Source organism: Scyliorhinus canicula, unplaced genomic scaffold, assembly GCF_902713615.1.
Source record: "Scyliorhinus canicula unplaced genomic scaffold, sScyCan1.1, whole genome shotgun sequence".
Taxonomy (NCBI): domain Eukaryota; kingdom Metazoa; phylum Chordata; class Chondrichthyes; order Carcharhiniformes; family Scyliorhinidae; genus Scyliorhinus; species Scyliorhinus canicula.
The window spans coordinates 366,575-379,265 of NW_024055728.1; the positions used below are offsets into that span (position 1 = coordinate 366,575).

Consider the following 12,691-nt stretch of genomic DNA (forward strand, 5'->3'; position numbering starts at 1 on the left):
CCTGGTATGAGGAAAAATTGTTTCACTTAAAGGTTAGCGAAACTGCCGAGTTCTCAAAACGGGAATGTGGAATTGAGGGTCAGCCATGATCTTATTGAATAACTGAGCAGATGCAAAGGTCCGAATGGCGTCCTTCTGATCCCATTTTCTGTGTCCCTTTGAAATGTCAGTGAAACGCAGGTTCATTAAGACAACACGTCGTGAATCTCAGTACTCAACACATTCTTATTTGATATTTAATAAACTAAATCAGATCTTATATCGTGAAATGTCAGATTATTGTCATGGCCATTTTGTTGGAAATTTTTGGGTTATTTTCATTTGTTTAAAACTGAACATTCGCGCAGGTTAGATAGATAGACAGAGCAATATAGCACAGAACAGGCCCTTCGGCCGACGATGTTGTGCCGAACTTTTGTCGTTGGTCAATCATAGAATTTTGGACACTAAGGTCAATTTATCATGGCCAATCCACCTAACCTGCACATCTTTGGACCGAGGTACATAGAACATAGAACATAGAACAGTACAGCACAGAACAGGCCCTTCGGCCCTCGATGTTGTGCCGAGCAATGATCACCCTACTCAAACTCACGTATCCTCCCTATACCCGTATCCCAACAACCCCCCCCCCCCCCTTAACCTTACTTTTTAGGACACTATGGGCAATTTAGCATGGCCAATCCACCTAACCCGCACATCTTTGGACTGTGGGAGGAAACCGGAGCACCCGGAGGAAACCCACACACACACGGGGAGGACGTGCAGACTCCGCACAGACAGTGACCCAGCCGGGAATCGAACCTGGGACCCTGGAGCTGTGAAGCATTTATGCTAACCACCATGCTACCGTGCTGCCCCCCTAAGGTAGGTGAGCCTTTTTTCAGTGGTAGGGAAATTACTAGAGAGAATTCTTCGAGACAGGGTCTACTCCCATTTGGAAGCAAATTGTCGTATTAGTGAGAGCCAGCATGGTTTTGTGAAGGGGAGGTCGTTTCTCACTAACTTGATATATTTTTAACAAGAGGTCACAAAGATGATTGATGCAGGTAGGGTAGTGTATGTTGTCTATATGGATTTCAGGAAGACCTTTGATACGGTCCCTCATGGAAGACTGGTACAAAAGGTGAAGTCACACTGGATCACGGGTGAGCTGGCAAGATGGATAAAGAACTGGCTCGACCACAGAAGACAGAGAGTAGCAATGGATGGGTGTTTTTCTGATTGGAGGGCTGTGACTAGTGGTATTCCACAGGGATCAGTGCTGGGAACTTTGCTGTTTGTAGTATATATAAATGATGTGGAGGAAAATGTAACTGGTCTGATTAGTAATTTTGCAGACGACACAAGGATTGGTGGAATTGCGGATAGCGATGAGGACTGTCAGAGGATACAGCAGGATTTAGATTGTTTGTAGACGGGCGGAGAGCTGGCAGGTGGAGTTTTATCCGGAAAAATGTGAGGTGATGCATTTTGGAAGGTCTAATGCAGGTAAGGATTATACAGAGAATGGAAGAACCCTCAAGGGTATTGACAGTCAGAGACATCTTGGTGTACAGGTCCACAGGTCACTGCAAAGGGCAATATAGGTGGACAAGGTTGTCAATAAGGCATACGGCATATTTGCCTTTAGTGGCCGGGGCATTGAGTATAAGCATTAGCAACTCATGTTGCAGCTGTATAGAACCTTATTTAGGCCACACGGAGAATGGTGTTCAATTCTGGTCGCCACACTACTAGAAGGATGTGGAGGCTTTAGAGAGGGAGCAGAAGAGATTTACCAGGATGTTGCCTGCTATGAAAGGCATTAGCTATGAGGAGCGGTTGAATCAACTCGGTTTATTCTCACTCGAACGTCGGAGGTTGAGGGGCGACCTGATAGACGTATACATAATTATGAGAGGCATAGTCAGTGGATAGTCAGAGGCTTTTTCCCAGGGAAGAGGGGTGAATTACAAAGGGGCATAGTTTTAACGTGCGGGGGGCAAGGTTTAAGAGGAGATGAACGAGGCAAGTTTTTTGCACAGATGGTAGTGGGTGCCTGGAACTCGCTGCCGGAAGACGTGGTGGAAGCAGGGACGATAGTGACGTTTAAGGGGCATTTGACAAATCCATGAATCGAATGGGAATTGAGGGACACGGACCCAGGAAGTGTAGACAATTTTAATTTTGACGAGCAACATGATCGGCACAGACTTGAAGGGTCGAAGGGTCTGTCCCTGTACTGTACTTTTCTTTGTTCTTTGTTCATGCCTTGGGATGGTGTCTACTTGTGCTTCATCATTCATCCTGAAACGTGCAGAGAAACGGCCTTAAGGATAAAATCACTATGATTCAAACAAATCTTACAAGTTACATGTAAACATACTGGTATTTTCAACTGTTAGTTGAATAAAAGCCGGTTAATGGCAATACCCGTGGGTCTGAGTGCTGTCTACTGTGTGGAGAAAGAGAAGTTGGATTAATAATGGGATGACTGCGAGATAGATGGCGCTCCGGCGGTTTATGCATGGTAAAAGCCTGAGGGTGTGGAACTTGTCTGGTGTCAGAATGAAATAACATTGCTTTCCACCAGCATTGTTGTGTTGTCCCGCTGGGTTGCAACAGATGCGCCCTCAGGGTCAGGAGACTCAGAATGAGTACTGGAAGGATTTCCTGCTCGGTGTTTTACACTGAACAAGGATAAGCTTATTTGATGAATCAACTCATTATTTGCGAAATGTAATTGTGCCGAATGACAACAGAAACTGACATTAACGCGGTTCTGTGCCACATCCGGCTGGAATGGACTACATATACAGTAATCATTTATCGTCACAATTATGAAGTTAATGTGAAAAGCCATTCGTCGCCACATTCCGGCGCTTGTTCGGGTAAGCTGGTATGGGAATTGAACCAGGCCTTCTTCTGCATTGCTAACTAGCTATCTAACCCACTGAGCTAAACCAGCCCCTTACATGAAATTAATTGAAATGAAATGGAAATCGCTTATTGTTACAAGTAGGCTTCAAATGAAGTTACTGTGAGAAGCCCCCAGTCGCCACATTCCGGCGCATGTTCGGGGAGGCTGGTACGGGAACTCCCTGCAAACGACATGGTATGGGAATCCCCTGCACCCTCTCGCTTGCCCATTGCTGCCACATGGAACTCGGCTGTGGGACGCATCAAAGGCTTATCTCACCCCGAGTAGAGGCATCACCACCAGAAATTGTCAGCGTTGAAAGATCAGCAGCAGCGAGATCGAGAAGTAAGTGTCGGCGCCTGGAGTCAACAGTTTCTGCCTCAATGTCATCATCAACGTCTGTAAGCGAACAGAGAAGAGAATGGTGATTTTCAATGCAGCTAATTATACTTCTTGAATAATCAGGATGATTCCCTAGAATGGTAATCCACCAACAAAGAGAAAGGCAGAGAGTGGACTATTTTGGTCTGCAGGATCAGTGAGTTTATCGATTGGAAAATCATTGTGCCACGTCAACTTTGCATTTTTATTTTGTGGTTTATTGTCACTGGATTCCAATGAATGACGGTAACATTTTGAGAGGTGGTGGCAGAGCAGTGTCATAGAATAGAATTTACAGTGCAGAAGGAGGCCATTCGGCACCCTACCTGAGGTCAACACCTCCACCCTATCCCCATAACCCAGTAACCCCACTCAAAACTAAGGGCAATTTTGGTCACTAAGGGTTATTTATCATGTCCAATCCACCTAACTGCATATCGTTGGACTGTGGGAGGAAACCGGTGCACCCAGAGGAAACCGACGCACACACGGGGAGGAGGTGCAAATTCCACACATACAGAGACCCAAGGCGGATTCAAACCTGGGACCCTGGAGCTGTGAAGCGATTGTGCTCTCCACAATGCTACCGTGTCACAACACAAATAGTTCTCTAGAACCCCAGGGTCATCGGTACATACCCGTTTTCGATCACCCGATGGCACAGAGTGAAATTTGAATTAAATAAATAATAGAAATTTAATGTCCAATGTGTATTAAATAATCTGCTTCATTCCTGCCCCCTGTCCCATGAGGGAGAGCAATCAGCCACCTTGATCTGCTTTGCCGCACATGTGAATCTAGATTTAAATAATTCCGTTTAATCATGAATTCCCGCTAAAATTGTCAGGGCAGGCCCGTTCGGGATGGACAATAACATATGGTCGGGTCAGGGATAAATGAATGCAAGTCAAATAAATATCTGCGCCCACATTTCACTTCTCACTTCATGGGGGAAAACAACATGAATTGAATGTTTTATATCTCTGTACAACATTCAGCGATCTCTATGAAGTTCATTTCGTTATAAAGTATGTTTGCCGATTTGCTTATGTTAAATTAAAAACTTCTCCAGGATGTGGATCATTGCTCTTTGCGATATTTACATTCTTATTCTGGATTGAAAGTGTGAACATATCAACTAGAAATTAAGAATCCACCCATCGTGAACACTAGCCGATTGCCAGTTACCGTTTGCTGATTCAGAATCCGTGTCACCCAAACTGTGACTGGTGTAATATTCGATCTGATTCAGGGAGTCAGTGGAAGCAGAATCTGTTGAAGACAAATGACAATGGATTATAATTGTATATATAGATAACCTGGAAACACTTTAGTGGAAAACAACACAGATACATTGTGTTCCTTGGAGGAGAGATAACAATCATTTCACAGTGCCCATAGAATTCCCTGGTGTTTGTGAATAAACAAGATGTTGGGAACAGTCACAGTGGGCAATTCAGTGAGAAGAGGAAGATTCAGCAGCATCAGATCAGGACAACTGGAGATAAACAATACATTTAGCTGCAATCCTGCAGGATAACATATAGTGCATCCCAATTAGAAATGTAGTGTATTGTGTAACAGAAAAATATATATAATTTCAAATATAACCCATTATTACAATATCCGTTTGCAGGCTTTCATTCTCCAGAATCATATCCTGACCCCAACGATCTCCCTCACTTTTATTTTAGAGCACTTAAATGGTGACTGGGGAAAGAATTATCTCCGGTAAAATCAGAAGAATTTTTTCTTCTCACGTCAGTTATTCTGGAATGCGCCCGTGGAGCATCTTTGCAATTGGTTTGCACAAGCCCCTGTTAGTTTTTATTTGAATTTGATAACATTCAGACCAGAACCGTAGCCAAATCTCCAAATGCTACCTAACAGATATTGTTTGGTGGTTCTGCTTAACGTCTTTAAATCACAATCACATCAATCTCGAAATAAATGCTTACGTTTGTTTTAATTTTGATGGTGTCGTTATCTGTACCTATATATTTAGTGTTTAGTATATTTGTACACCGAAATCACTTTGTTCAACAATCCAATTAGATTTCTCTCCAGCATTATGTAACATCCAGATTATTATTGCCAAGATGTAAATCATTCAAAGTACGTATGTCGACATGCATTTGGTAATTGTACGTGAAGACTGCAAGTGTTGCATATTGCATCAACAAGGTGTGTGTTGTTCACTGGTTTAGATACATCAGGAAGCCATTGGGTTGAGGAAATGCAAATAAGAACAAACGCTCAGGTCGCTATTTACTAAGAAGTGGAACACAAAACACCCTTGCAGCAAAAATGGGCAGAAACAATCTTCACCAATTCCATTGTTCTTCTCGTTGTGTACAGAACACTGAAATGACGCTGTTGCATACGAGCACTTTCAATGGTGTTACAATTAAACAGTAACTTGTCCGGTGTATTGTGCATTTAAAATTGAAAATGCAAACCTGATGCACGGGTATGGATTGACTCCTTTCCAGGAGGGATATTGTCAATTTCTTCATAAATTGCCGGTTCCAAAGCTATTGGTGAAACCCAGTCGCCAGTTACGACACCTGGTGGAATGAAAACGGAGCGTTTCATTTGTTGCATTGCACCGCCTTTAGTATTTGTGAATGAAAATAAAGAAAGTTTCAAAGCGACGATAATCAAGAGACCAAAACAGTTAACTTGAATGTGATGGTATGTTATTACATAATTTTGTCCTGCGTGTCTGAGACATGGAGATACAACGAGTTGGAGAGTTCGCGATCAAGGGAGAGAGAAAGGGAGATACATTTCGTGTCTCGGCGAGTGAACCAGTGACTGCCTGTGGGTGTCTGAGATTGAGTGCCGGTGCGAGTTACTGTTTTGTGTGAGTGGGAGAGCGAGCTAGAGCGGGAGAGAAAGATAGACTGGCGTCGATGTCTCTGCAAGTGTGTGAGTGAGCACATATGTGTGTGAGGGAGCGACTGGCGATGTTTATGTCTATGTGCCTATTCGACAGGGAGAAGAAGAGAAAACAAGACACGAAGAGCGTGTGTGTATGTCCATCTGTGCAAGTAAGTCAGTGCGTGTGTGTGGGTGTGCGTGAGTGTGCGTGTGAGTGTGTGTGCGTGTCTTTATGTGAGTGTAACTGTATATGTTGCTATTTTTGTCATCGTGCGAGAGGGAAAGGGAGATAATCTGTTCCCGAGTGTCTGTTTGTGTGTGTGAGAGATAGATAGATAGATAGATAGATAGATAGATAGATAGATAGATAGATAGATAGATAGATAGATAGATAGATAGATAGATAGATAGATAGATAGATAGATAGATAGATAGATAGATAGATAGATAGATAGATAGATAGATAGATAGATAGATAGATAGATAGATAGATAGATAGATAGATAGATAGATAGATAGATAGATAGATAGATAGATAGATAGATAGATAGATAGATAGATAGATAGATAGATAGATAGATAGATAGATAGATAGATAGATTGATAGATAGATAGATAGAAAGATAGATAGAGGGACAGGGAGAGGGAGGGAGACAGCGTTTCTGAGCGTTTATCTGTGTGTGAATGAACAGGTTTGAGGAAATAATACGATAATGTGTAACCAAGTAAATCTATGACTGCTTGTATATGTCTATGTGAGAGACAGTGTGAATTTCAGATATAATATGAGCGTGTTGAAACGAGTATGTGTGACTTATTGTATGTGTGGAAGAGGGAATGAGTATGTTTTGGTGTGTGATAGAGTGTGAGTGAGAGGTAGTGTGCATGGGTATTTGTTGGTGTGTGTATACACATGAGCAAATTAGTGAGACAGCGTGTACGTCAGTGAGTCATTTCATAAGTGCATGAGAGTGAGTGCGAGCGTGTGTATTTGTGTTTGTTTTCAGGAGAGATGAGTTATGGACGTGTGTGCAAGTGAAACTGCATGTGTGAAAACAGTCTCTGTGTGTAAGAGGCCGGGTGAGTGTGCTTGTAGCAGTGTCTGTATGCGTGTGAGCGAGCATGAGGGACAAATATATAGATTTGGAGAGAGACCATTTGTACCATTAGACATGAATGAGTTAGTGAGTGTGTGCATGTGTGTATATTCGTGCATGTGTGTGTATGCGTACATGAGTGAGTATATAACCAGGGGCTGGTTCAGCTCACTCAGCTAAATCGCTGGCTTTTAAAGCAGACCAAGCAGGCCAGCAGCACGGTTCGATTCCCGTACCAGCCTCCCCGGACAGGCGCCGGAATGTGGCGACTTGGGGCTTTTCACAGTAACTTCATTGAAGCCTACTCGTGACAATAAGCGATTTTCATTTCATTTTTGATATAGGGTACATGGGTGTGCGTACATGCGCACATATGTCTGTATATGCATACATGCATGTATATGTGGTACATGTATGTGCATATGCATACATGTGTCTGTGTGTTCGCGTACATATGTGTGTGTATAGGCGGAAATGAGCGTGGAGATCTCTAACAGTGCAGTTCGTTTTTTGTACCATTGTATAAGAGAGATGTGTTCTGAATGTGCACATATTTATCTAAATCCAAAGAGATGACATATAAGTAAAAATGACTTAATTTAATATTCGGGAAAGATCGATTGGTTCTGATTGACATGGAAATATATTGGAAGAGACATTGACAGAAACCGTGTCTGATCGCTGACGACAGCATCAGGTGTGAAACACGATTGAGGTGGTGATGTTGCCGAACGTGACACATCTGCGTGAGAACTAATTTGCTCTTTACTTCGATCGGCAGGTTGTTGCTGTTTGGGATATTAGTGCAATCATTGCGTTAGGATGCGGAATAATCATTGACTAATTCAGCAAATTACAAATAATTGTCATATTGCAGATATAGAACATAGACATAGAACATAGAGCGCAGAAGGAAACCATTCGGCACATCGAGTCTGCACCGCCCACTTAAGCCCTCACACACCCTCCCCCCGTAACCTGGTAACCCCTCCTAACCTTTTTCAGTCAATAAGGACTAGTTTTCATTGCCAATTCACCTCACCCGGACGTCTTTGGACTGTGGAAGGAAACCGGATGACCTGGAGGAAACCCACGCAGACACGGGGAGAACGTGCAGACTCCGCACAGACAGTGACCCAGCGGGGAATCTAACCTGGAACCCTGGCGCTGTGAATCCACAGTGCTAATCACTTGTGCTACCGTGGTGTTGATGGATTCCGGTCAGGGAGCTCGAGGTTAGCAACCTTACCGACAACCTGCACTAGTGGAACGGATACACACGTATAAATGACTAATTGAATAAAGGAAGAAGAGTGATTAGAATCGGATCACAGGATCCAGAACGGTTTACTGAAATTTTCTGATCCAAGGCAGGAGCATCTTATGTACGGGCAGATTAACTGCGAACTAGAATTTGCACATTTAGGCCACTGAGTCGACTACTGACGTGAACAAAACCAATGAACAAAACCAGATTAAGATTTTAAATCAGCTTCAAACAAGGAGAAGTGACAGTCTTTTCAAATGGCCAATGAACTGAAGGTTGGTCTGTATATGAATCAATATGCGAGATCCAATATGAATGCACCAGGATAACTGCGACCTCACCTTTTCTATTTGACTTCTTCCGCATTACCAGCTGCAGTGCCATCAACTCACAGATTAACAGGACTCCCAGGGTAATGCAGATCACTACCGGGGTGTAAGTGGTTTCTGCTTCCTGTCCTTAATGAAAGGTTAGAAGACGATTTATCACAGGGACGCCAACTGATATTCTTTAATGTTTCTAAAGATCTGAAGCCACACATATAATCTTAAGAAATTATCAACAACAAGAAAACATCAACAAGAAAAAATCAATACTAGTAGGATGCTAACGCAAATACGAAGGATATGTAAATACGTACCTGCAGCTGTGGGAGGCGATCTCTGCGGTAATTCTGGCCATGAGGAATGTATTATGCAAAAATAATGGACAACACGTTATGAATTTCCTTGAAATAAAACATGCGTTTTATTTTTCCGAAGACTTATATCAAACACCACAAATTCCAAGCCTCCCGTTCCGCAACAACGCCCACCATCCCTTGTGCCGTACCCTTACCAGAACAAATCACACTAGCATCTTCCTTGTGATGACAATCAGGTTGATTTGCGGCTGAGGATGGACAGTCAGAGAGGATGGATTCGCTTCCGGTGCACCTCACCTCATCGAGCCAGACAGCACCGTCACCCGTGCCGAACGCGGCCCCACCCGGAGCCTGTAGAGCCAGGCCACAACCCAGCTGCCTGCAGACAACATCAGCATCGGCCATATCCCAGGAGTCATCACACACAGTGTCCCAGGTGTTATTACACGATATCTCCACTCTCCCGGAACACCTGGTGTTACCTCCAACCAGCCGCACCTTCAGCCCGGAACCTGGTAAAGAGATCAGTTATTATTGTCCACATAATAAAAGCCAGGAATACAATTCAAACGAAGTAGATAAAATACAAAATTCCAAATACCTGTTTGATCAGTGCATTGCCGTGAACTGTGGGGCTCCGGCTCTATCACACTGGATTCTATTGCGAAAAGAAACATGATGATTCTATTACATACCAATGTTTACAATGACATCCGAACATCGATCAATGTCTTTCCTGACCTGCTCAGAACTCTGGCAACACCAGGTTGTAGCCCAACAGGTTTATTTGGAATCACTTGTTTTCGGAGCGCAGCTACTTCATCAGGGAAGTCATCATCTCTCCCTGATGAAGGAGCTGCGCTCCGAGAGCTAGTGATTTCAAATTGGACTTTAACCAGGTGTTGCAAGACTTCGTACTGTTTCCAGTCCAGTCCCAGGCCGGTACTTTCACATAATTTTCTTACCTGAACAGACAACACTTGCATCTTCTCGGTGATAACAGTTGTGTTGGCCCCAGGGGTTTGACTGACACTGCCATAGTGTTGACTCATGTGAACCACAGTCTATCTCATCGAGCCAAATCGGACCGGATCCTTCACCGAATGAGCGAGCGTCATAGTTAATGGACATGTGGGGACCGCACTGTAACTGTTTGCAGATCACTTCAGCATCGCGCTTATCCACATTGTCAGAACACAATGTTCCCCAGATCCCATTGTAAAATATTTCCACTCTCCCCTCACAGCGATGCTTTCCATTCACCAGCCGAAGCTGTTTGTGCTCTATCAATTAAACACACACACACATGGATTTAGATTGACTGGTGAATGTTGAATCCACATTGAGTCACACTATACGAATTGCAGTCGTTGTTTTTCAGCATTTGCTTTCATTACTTCATATCGGTAACAGCAAATGAGCTGAAATTTAATTATACAATCAAGAATGATCGGCACGAATCCCCTCAGCAAACCTTTGCACGACCTCCCGCCGTTGATCATTTGAAAACTTAGCAGGATGGTTAGCCGGGGAATGCAGCGAAGTTCGGCAGGATGATTATCAACATGATTTCGACCAGGCTCGACACTCTGACTTATCAATAGAACTTGTTGAAAAATGTTTACAAAACAATGGTAACTTCGGCGAGCAAAAAATTGGACCTGGATTGTCCCTGTGGTCGCGAAAGTGTAACATTGACATCGAACATTTGGACCATCAATCGGAAAAATTATGTCAAGCTGTAACTGAGGAAAGTGAGATGTGTATTCAATGCACAAATGCACAAAATACACAAAAAACAATAATACACACCAAAGGCCAGGTCAATTGTGAATTTTTGTGGAGCTGTTAAAGATGCTTCATACTCATTGGAAAATAACAGTCGACATTTCGCAGAGAAAATGCATATTGTTATACAGAGGGATCTATAGCCCCCCTCCGCCCAATTAGTGGAGTTAAATTAAAACATTTTGCGCACTGCCCAGAGAATCCGATCAAATTAGTACTTGGAATGGGTAACCTTTGTGGAGAATGGTGCCGATGTATTTGAGGAGAACTTAGAACAGTACATAGGAGAGACAATGAGGAGTTTAAGGAAACATCGAGAGGGGTTTATTAAGTAATCTTTTGGGGACAGAGGTGTGCACATGGGATGATCCAAATTGCCAGTTTATCTTCTCTTTCTCCTTACTTTCTCTCTATCTCTCGCACTGTAATTCACTAAAATATCTTCCATTCGAATTTTCACTGGGCACTGAAGAATATTCAACTACTGAGATCACATTTACCTGAGCACATGACCTTCACGTCTTCTTTATGACTGCAGTCATGACTTCCCCGTGATGCTTTGGGACAATCCCAGAGGAAAGATTCGTTCCCGAAGCAATCCAGCTCATTCAACCAAATTGGCCCAGTGCCTGGTCCACAAGAAGCAGGAAGTGTCAGCTGCAATGCATCTCCACAACCCAACTGTTTGCAAACCAGTCGAGCGGCGGTTACATCCCAGGAATCATCACAAACTGAGCCCCATTTCTCATTGTAATAAACCTCAACACGGCCAGCACATGGGCTTCCACCGTCAGCAAGTCTCAGCTGCTTGTGTTCTGATAGAAAGAAATACAGTAAAACATGTTATTCCTCATGTGTATTTCATCATTCAATTTGAACGATATGATGTGCAGCTCAACTATTTCTGATCCGTCTCTGACATTCGAATAGATAGGTTACACAGACCATCGATCTATACTTACCGAAAAGAAAGTTTGCTGAATATACAGACATTTATAATGCTCCTCCACCTGTCCTCGGCGATGGTTTGTTTCCCACTTTGCCTCTGTGGGCTAAATTCATTTGTTTTTAATATAAATTTGCAATACCCAATTCATTTTTTCCAATTAAGTAGCAATTTAGCATGTCCAATCCGCCTGCCCTGCATATCTTTGGGTTGTGGGGGCGAAATCCACACAAACACGGGGACAATGGGCAGACTCCACAGGAACAGTGACCTCGAGCCGGGGACGGCGTCGTGAGGCAGTAATGCGAACCCACTGCTCCACCGTGCTGCCTTGTGGGCTGCATTCTGGTTGTACAGTTTTACCAGCAACTGCATGTGTTCTTATTAATCACGCCACTTACACTCTTTTGATTTAACAATTTCCAACGTTCCTTTTTGCTGCGCATTTCTGTCACGTGAACTTCACGTGATCTCTCCACTCAGCAGTTCAAATTGGGAAAAATCAGAAATTTCTCAAAATATACAGCATCTGTGAAGAGATCACCGGAGTTGAACTTTCAGGCCGTGACCTTCTCTAGAAACTGAACCCATCTACTGCTGAGATGTTCATCAGAGACTTAATGTTATGTACTGGAGGGTCGTGATAGCTCGGTAAAAGGAGAGAGTATTTACACTTAGTGGAGAATATAGAACTACGTGGATATTTTAAATTAAGTGTAATCCACGTATCTAACTGAAGTTCACGAGTCGTTGGGAATTTCTATCTGTAAAGTATCGGAGTGTT

General features: G+C 43.2%; 1 protein-coding gene across 1 annotated transcript in view; it reads right to left on the minus strand.

The window, feature by feature from the left end:
* LOC119960724 (deleted in malignant brain tumors 1 protein-like) overlaps positions 1-12,691 on the minus strand; it is a 59,329-nt gene that overhangs the window by 24,146 nt on the left and 22,492 nt on the right. Inside the window, exons 5-9 of the mRNA XM_038788341.1 lie at positions 11,462-11,776; positions 10,139-10,456; positions 9,368-9,685; positions 4,472-4,555; positions 3,182-3,301 (exon numbers count right to left, since the gene is read on the minus strand). Of these exons, the coding sequence (XP_038644269.1) occupies positions 3,182-3,301; positions 4,472-4,555; positions 9,368-9,685; positions 10,139-10,456; positions 11,462-11,776 (1,155 nt within the window). The remainder of the gene's footprint in view (positions 1-3,181; positions 3,302-4,471; positions 4,556-9,367; positions 9,686-10,138; positions 10,457-11,461; positions 11,777-12,691) is intronic.